The following is a 7503-nucleotide window of genomic DNA, read 5'->3' as shown; positions in this document are numbered from 1 at the left end:
CGGACGTAGCCAGTCGTATGTCTTGAAATTGTCAGCTATGCGTCATAAAACAAATAACACATGATGTTCTCTCTAACGGGTGTGTAAGAAAACATATTCTTACACACCCATTGGTGCGAACACCTTGGACAGATCTATGTTACCAATATTGACTAATGTGGTGCAATAGTGCATGTAAGATATTTATGTATTTACGTTTTGCAGTCTGTGGTTAGTGATGCGTACAAAACACTGTCTGGCGATGTACACCAACCAAAACAGGAGTTCTGTCCCCTGTTGAACATTAGTTCTTGTCCACCAACAGAAAAATATTCTAAGGTACGTGTATAATACCTTTAAAAACACATGAATCAAAATAATAATTGTACTATATTACTGAAATGTGTACCCACTAAAATAGAAGTTGAGCAAACAATCTATAAATTTGTTAAAACAAAACATATGTTCAGTACGTGTGAGCTCTGTTGTAATATGCGGACCGGCCTCGGTGGTGCAGTGGTTAAGCCTCCGGACTACAGGCTGGTAGGTACAGGGTTCGCATTTCTGTACCGGCTTCAACCCAGAGCGAGTTCTTAAGGGCTCAATGGGTAGGTGTAAGGCCACTACACCCTCTTCTCTCTCACTAACCACTAACCAACTAACAACTAACCCACTGTCCAGGACAGACAACCCAGATAGCTGAGGTGTGTGTACCCAGGACTGCGTGCTCGAACCTTAATTGGATATAAGCCGGAAAATAAGTTGAAATGAAAAATGTAATATGCTCCAGTGATTATAATTATCAATGTATACATTTTCAGTTTATTGCTACAATGTACAACCCATTGTCCAGATCAGTGACCTCGTGGATTCGACTTCCTGTCACCAAATCTGAATATCGTGTTGTAGATCCTAGCGGAAATGTGGTACCAAATGAGGTAAGACCTTTGTTAAAACATAAAGAATACTATAAAAATAACATCACATAATATAGATCCTGTTATGTTAATTATGAGTGTGTTATCAACAATGTACATAAAATGACACAATTATTTAGATGCTGGAAAGCGGTCAAAGTCCAGAATATCATTTAAATGTAAACGTTATGACCGACTGTATAAAAATAGTTTTGTTGGTTATATAATCCCACATTAGAAAACATCCAAAAATCTGTGTGTATATTTAAAACTTTTGCTTTGTTTAACGACACAACTAGAGCACATTGATTTATTAATCATCGGCTACTGGATGTCAAACATTTGGTAATTTTAATTGTTGTCAGAAAACCCCCATAAAATGTTTCCATTTAAACATTATCAGTAGCAAGGGATCTTTTATATGCACTTTCCCAGATAGGACAGCATATACCACAGCCACATAACAGTCATGACACACTGGTTAGAACGGGGGAAAACCTAATCAGAGAATGGGTCCACTGAGGGAATTCAGTCCTTCGACCCAACTATGCATATGGCAAGTGCTCGATACCGACTGAGCTAGATCCCACCACTATTTGTGTTATTTAGTAAACTGTCACCATAACTGTCATTTAAATCATATGCCAGTTATTATACCAATAAAATCAAGTTGGAAAACAGGTATTGTATTGTGTAGCCTACAAGATAAGATAGATCACGGCCCAATTTTATGAAGCAATCTTAGATCTAAGATAATCGTAAGTGCATAGGTACCTTTTTCAAATTTAGGTGATCTTAGAGCTAAGATCGCTTCACAAAACGGGGTCCAGTAAACAATAAATTCTTAGTTGTAATATCAAAGTATTTATGCTTATCTGTGTTTCTGAATTATAAAAGAGTTACAGTACCTTAATTCAAAAATAATTTTAATGTTCAATATTAACAATTGATATTTTCGAAAATTTCCAAACTTTCTGAACGTTTCCCAAAATTCCTATAAATTCTCATAAATTCCCAATATTCCCAGTGAACATTCTCCACTCTAAACCTTCCCGAGACATTTGCATCCCTAACCCCTACTTCTGGTGATTAGTCTTAATATAAATATTCCAGGTCGTTCATATGTCCAAATGTATTTCATATCCCAGAAAGACCTGGGAATTGTACATCCCTAACCTCTAGTACAGGTGATGACTAATTAATATTATATTACAGGTCCTTCCTTTGTCGGAATCAACATTTCATATCCCAGAAAGACCAACATCATCACCGAAAAATGACCTCATATTTAAAGTACAGTTACCTCCTCTTGGATTTAAGTCTTATGTTGTTGAATCTCATTCAGGTAATTTCATGATGATTTTTTAAAAATAAAATATAACTGTATTACTCAGCAAATTTAATTACTTCTAGAGTTCATGCACTTACACCAGAAAGAAAGAAAGAAAGAAATGTTTTATTTAACGACGCACTCAACACATTTTAATTACGGTTATATGGCGTCAGACATATGGTTAAGGACCACACAGATATTGAGAGAGGAAACCCGCTGTCGCCACTTCATGGGATACTCTTTCCGATTAGCAGCAAGGGATCTCTTATATGCACCATCCCACAGACAGGATAGCACATACCACGGCCTTTGATATACCAGTCGTGGTGCACTGGCTATGATGAGAAATAGCCCAATCGGCCCACCGACGGGGATCGATCCCAGACCGACCGCGCATCGAGCGAGTGCTGTACCACTGAGCTACGTCCCGCCCCTGCACTTACATCAGATTTGTGTTTCTGGTGACTGCTGGATTGAAATACAAACTTAAACAATACTTGTTAAAATAATCTCATTTGTATATATGTTTTATGCCAAGTATGTATGTTTTCTTGGTTCATACATTCTTATTCTGTATTACGTGTACATGTACTGTGTTACACTCATTAAATTTATGCTTGTTATTATCATTATTATTATTATTATTATTATTATCATCATCATCATTATCATGATCATGATCATGATCATTATTATTAGTATTAGTATTAGTATTAGTATTAGTATTAGTATTAGTATTAGTATCATCATATGACTTTAGATTATTTACTAAAGCAGCCAGTCTTGCTTCTTGTTATTAATGGGTGCCCTGTTTTGATAGAGGACCTATTTTGGTAGGTACATCGATTTCACAAAAGCAGGAATGAATGGCGAAGAGGTTAACGTGAGGTTACTATTGATTATTTCAGATGCTGAAGCAGGTTCGAAGCCTCAGTTTATGCCAATTTATTCAAATAAAATGAAGATTTCAAACAATGTAGGTATATTAATTTGTATGTTGATTACCTACCTATTTATATAGTGATACGCTTGTCCATGTCTTTTGTTGACCCTGCATGTATCTGTAGCACCATCCATCCATCCATCCATCCCATCCATCCCTTCATCATCCATCCATCCATCCATCCATCCCATCCATTCATCCATCCCTCATCATCCATCCATCCATCCATCCATCCATCCATCCATCCATTCATCCAACCATCCACCCATCCATCCATCCCTCCATCATCCATCCATCCATCCACCCATCCATCCATCCCTCCATCATCTATCCATCCATCCATCCATCTATCCATTCATCCATCCATCCACCCATCCATCCATCCATCACATCCATCAATCACATCTATCCATCCATCCGTCCGTTCATCCATCCGTCCAACCATCCAAGATTGGGCATCATTATAAAATGTCGGGGCTGGTGAAATTCCATCGATTAAGAAGACTTCCAGATTGCGTTACAGATTACTTATATTCTTTAAGAAACTGTTTAACTTATTTTAATACTTAAGCAGCCTCCAAGATTAAAACATATCAGTAATGAACACCCGACCAAAAGGTATATATCCTTAAGTATATTTAATACACGTGAACAGTCAACCAAACTACACCTATTCATTAAAAAATATTTTAAAATCCCAATGGTTTTTTTTCGTTTAAAAACAACACAAGATATGGAAACTAAGAGAACCAATAAAATTAGCGTGAATAAATCGTAATTAGGATATATTTTTAGGCCTTTCAATTATACAGCTATAAATGACTGATAAATTAATTTATTAGAACAGACACACTTATATATATATATATATGGAATGTTCAGTGCCATTTACTTGTGGGAAGGGTCCTATGTTTGGACCCACATAATGCCTAGATAAATCCTTGGGGACTGATTAAAAGAATCAGTTATCCTCCATACTTTGCAGTTTTTGTTTACTTTTGTTAAACATTTAATACTCATTATAGTTCTTTCCTTATACCACTGGCGTGGCCAGGCTTTTATATTGGGGTGGGGTGGGTGGCTTCCCACACTATGTACGTATGTATGTGTGTATGTATGTATATATGATGTTTGTAAAAATAATATGTTTTAAAAAAGGTTTGATTGGGATACCATGGCTCCCGTGCACCCACTTCCTAAACCACTGCCTTATACACCAAGTATTTTGTTTGGATGTTTTCTTGCAGTTATTGACTGTAACAATTGACAAGGAATGGGGGACCATTACTCAGATTGCCAATGTAGAGAGTGGAATATTCATCAACCTGAAGCAGGAACTGCAGTACTATGAGGGGATGTCGGCTGCTCTCAAACCGTCAGGGGCGTACATCTTCAACCCACGTGGAGTCACAGCCAAATCCTTCCACTCCAGTGTGATAACCACAGTGCTAAAGGTATTCTAAAATAGTCATTTGTCCATAGTTCGGCCAAATCATTCCACTCCATTGTAATAACCACCGTACTAAAGGTATTCTAACATAGTCATTTATGCATAGTTCGGCCATATCCTTCCACTCCATTGTAATAACCACAGTGCTAAAGGTATTCTAACATAGTCATTTATCCATAATTCGGCCAAATCCTTCCACTCAAGTGTAATAACCTCAGTGCTAAAGGTATTCTAAAACATTAATTTATCCATTTTTGGCCAGATCGTTCCACACCAGTGAAGCAAGACTGTACTAAAACTATTGTAAAATATTAATGTATCCATGTTCCAGTCAAATCGTTCCACTCCAGTGAAGCAATAGCTATTTTTTTGTTTTTACACACCCGTTGGTGAGAACGCTATTCGTTATTTATGATAACACATACTAATAACGCACACTATGATCACGTAGGTTTGCAACTGCCATACCATTCAATGAACATGAAAAGCACACTTTAAATCGATTGCTCAGTGACATAGCAGTTAACCAGCCCTAAGTTCAGCCAGCGAATGTATCACTAACGTTCGCGAACTATTTGATTGGTTCCCGACGTGGCCGTTTGGTTTAACGTGAAGCGCATAAACCAGTCTAGCGGACGTTTCTCCGCTCGGTCTGGCTGAACGCCGCCCTGAAATTGATTTCTCCGTGACGCATACGTTAGCTGCAAGCGCTAGGCCCGTAAGTAGTTGGACAAGACATTTAAGCTTATTTTAAACCTAGTTTCGCTTGTTACATGTGTTTGAAAACATCTCGTTGTAAGATCAGTGGTATCTAACGCTTTCGCTCGTTAGATGTGTTGTAAGATCAGTGGTATCTAACACTTTCGCTCGTTAGATGTGTTTTAAACTCACTCGTTGTAAGATCAGTGGTATCTAACGCTTTCGCTCGTTAGATGTGTTTTAAACCAACTCGTTGTAAGATCAGTGGTATCTAACGCTTTCGCTCGTTAGATGTGTTTTAAACCCACTCGTTGTAAGATCAGTGGTATCTAACGCTTTCGCTCGTTAGATGTGTTTTAAACTCACTCGTTGTAAGATCAGTGGTATCTAACGCTTTCGGTCGTTAGAAGTGTTTTAAACTCACTCGTTGTAAGATAACGGGAATCTTACGGCCATTCGTGTAGTATATCTATTTGACTAACAGGGTAACAATGAACTATTTTCGTTTCATTCCGTAAAAATCGATTCTGATTGTTATTTAAAAGGATAGGAATTCACTTTTGTTTGATGAGGAATGCATGGTCTAAATATTAATTTATTCATAAGGCGACATCAAAAACGGTTGGCTCCCAAGAGTGCCTATCTGAAATTAAAGGCCCAGTCCAAGATTTGTTTTTTTCAACAATATATTTTCAACGAGACAATTCCTGAAAAATAGCATTATCTATCAAATATGACATCTCAAAAATAGGAATCAGCATGACATATTGAGAACAACGACCGCGTTCATGTGATGAAGTTCTTGCTTTATAGTGCAGTATGTTTAAATTTAGTTTAGTTTAACGACTAAAGGATATCAAACATTTGGTTATTTTGACATGTAGTCTTAGAGCGGGAACTTGCTACATTGTTCCATTAGTAGCAGGAGATATTTTATATGCACCATCTTACAAACAGGATAACATGGCCGTTGGTGTACCAGTCGTGGTGCGCTGTCTGTAACGAGATTAGAGTCCTATAGACACACCAATGGGGATCGATCTCAGACCGATCGCGCATCAGGCGAGTGCTTTACCACTGAGTTACATCCCGTCCATCAGTACAATAATAATAAAAAAAACCTTCACACGTTTAAAAAAAAGGGGACATTGACTAGCTAATTGGTTTTGTGTGGCTTTTGTTACCCACCCATTTCCTTGCCTTTTTCCATTGTTGAACTGTATGTCCCCACCCCACCCACTCCCCTCCCCGTTTTCTGACAGTACGCATCTTCTTAGTAATTCGGCTGTCATTCATTACTAAGATGCTATAATGTGGTATGAATGATTAAATGTGTTTTCGCATTGAAAGGTGAGTCTAGATTTTGATTCTGTAACCATTTAAATCTGCTTTAAATGATTAGGATTATGGTGTGAATATGGGGAAGTGTTTTATATGCCCGTATTTGAGGGGTCGTAGCATGACACTGTCCATATATAAACTTTCCAAAGTATATATTTTGTATTTTGCTTATTATTATTATTATTATTATTATTGTTGTCTTCTTGTTCTGGTTTAAGGGAGTTGGATGTATATCTCTGTAGAACCTTCTAACCAACCTGCTGAATTCATCTTTTGTTTCTTTCAGGGAAAGTTGGTGACGGAAGTTCATCAAAACTTCTCCGACTGGGCGTCCCAAGTGATTCGCCTGTACGACTCGACAAATTACGTGGAGATAGAGTGGACGGTGGGTCCAATCCCAGTCGCAGAGTGAGTGTCTCTCAAACACACCATGTTGGTCTTATGTACAAAACAATGGTGTTGAATCATAACATGGTATCAGGGATTTATCAAGGCGTTCTGGTGGTCCACACATAGACTCCTTACAAAACGAAAATGGCACTGAAAATTCAAATTTGTTGTAATAGAAATTGTCAAAATATATATTTAATTATGTGTACAGGTTCTAGAAAATTCATTTAACATTGTTGCACTGCATTATACAGTGGACTGAAAACACATTCCAATTATGACTGACTTGCATAAATATAAGTGTAACATCCACCAACCAACGCTTGCGTATGGTTTGGATGGATGTGAACATTGTCAAAAATGCACAAAATATCATGTATTTTTGGGACACCTTTTGGATGTTTAGTCATATTATGATGAAAGTAAGTCAAATTTAATTACATTTTTTTTG

At 37.4% G+C, this 7503-nt stretch overlaps 1 protein-coding gene across 1 annotated transcript in view; it reads left to right on the top strand.

The window, feature by feature from the left end:
• LOC121379995 (lysosomal alpha-mannosidase-like) overlaps positions 1-7503 on the top strand; it is an 82616-nt gene that overhangs the window by 59253 nt on the left and 15860 nt on the right. Inside the window, exons 14-19 of the mRNA XM_041508702.1 lie at positions 205-318; positions 801-917; positions 2112-2241; positions 3138-3205; positions 4420-4626; positions 6949-7070. Coding sequence (XP_041364636.1) covers positions 205-318; positions 801-917; positions 2112-2241; positions 3138-3205; positions 4420-4626; positions 6949-7070 — 758 coding nt within the window. The remainder of the gene's footprint in view (positions 1-204; positions 319-800; positions 918-2111; positions 2242-3137; positions 3206-4419; positions 4627-6948; positions 7071-7503) is intronic.

Source organism: Gigantopelta aegis, chromosome 8 (assembly GCF_016097555.1).
Source record: "Gigantopelta aegis isolate Gae_Host chromosome 8, Gae_host_genome, whole genome shotgun sequence".
In the NCBI taxonomy this organism is placed as follows: Eukaryota; Metazoa; Mollusca; class Gastropoda; order Neomphalida; family Peltospiridae; genus Gigantopelta; species Gigantopelta aegis.
Note: the sequence above shows the minus strand (reverse complement) of the source record. Positions and strands in the feature narration are given on the sequence as shown.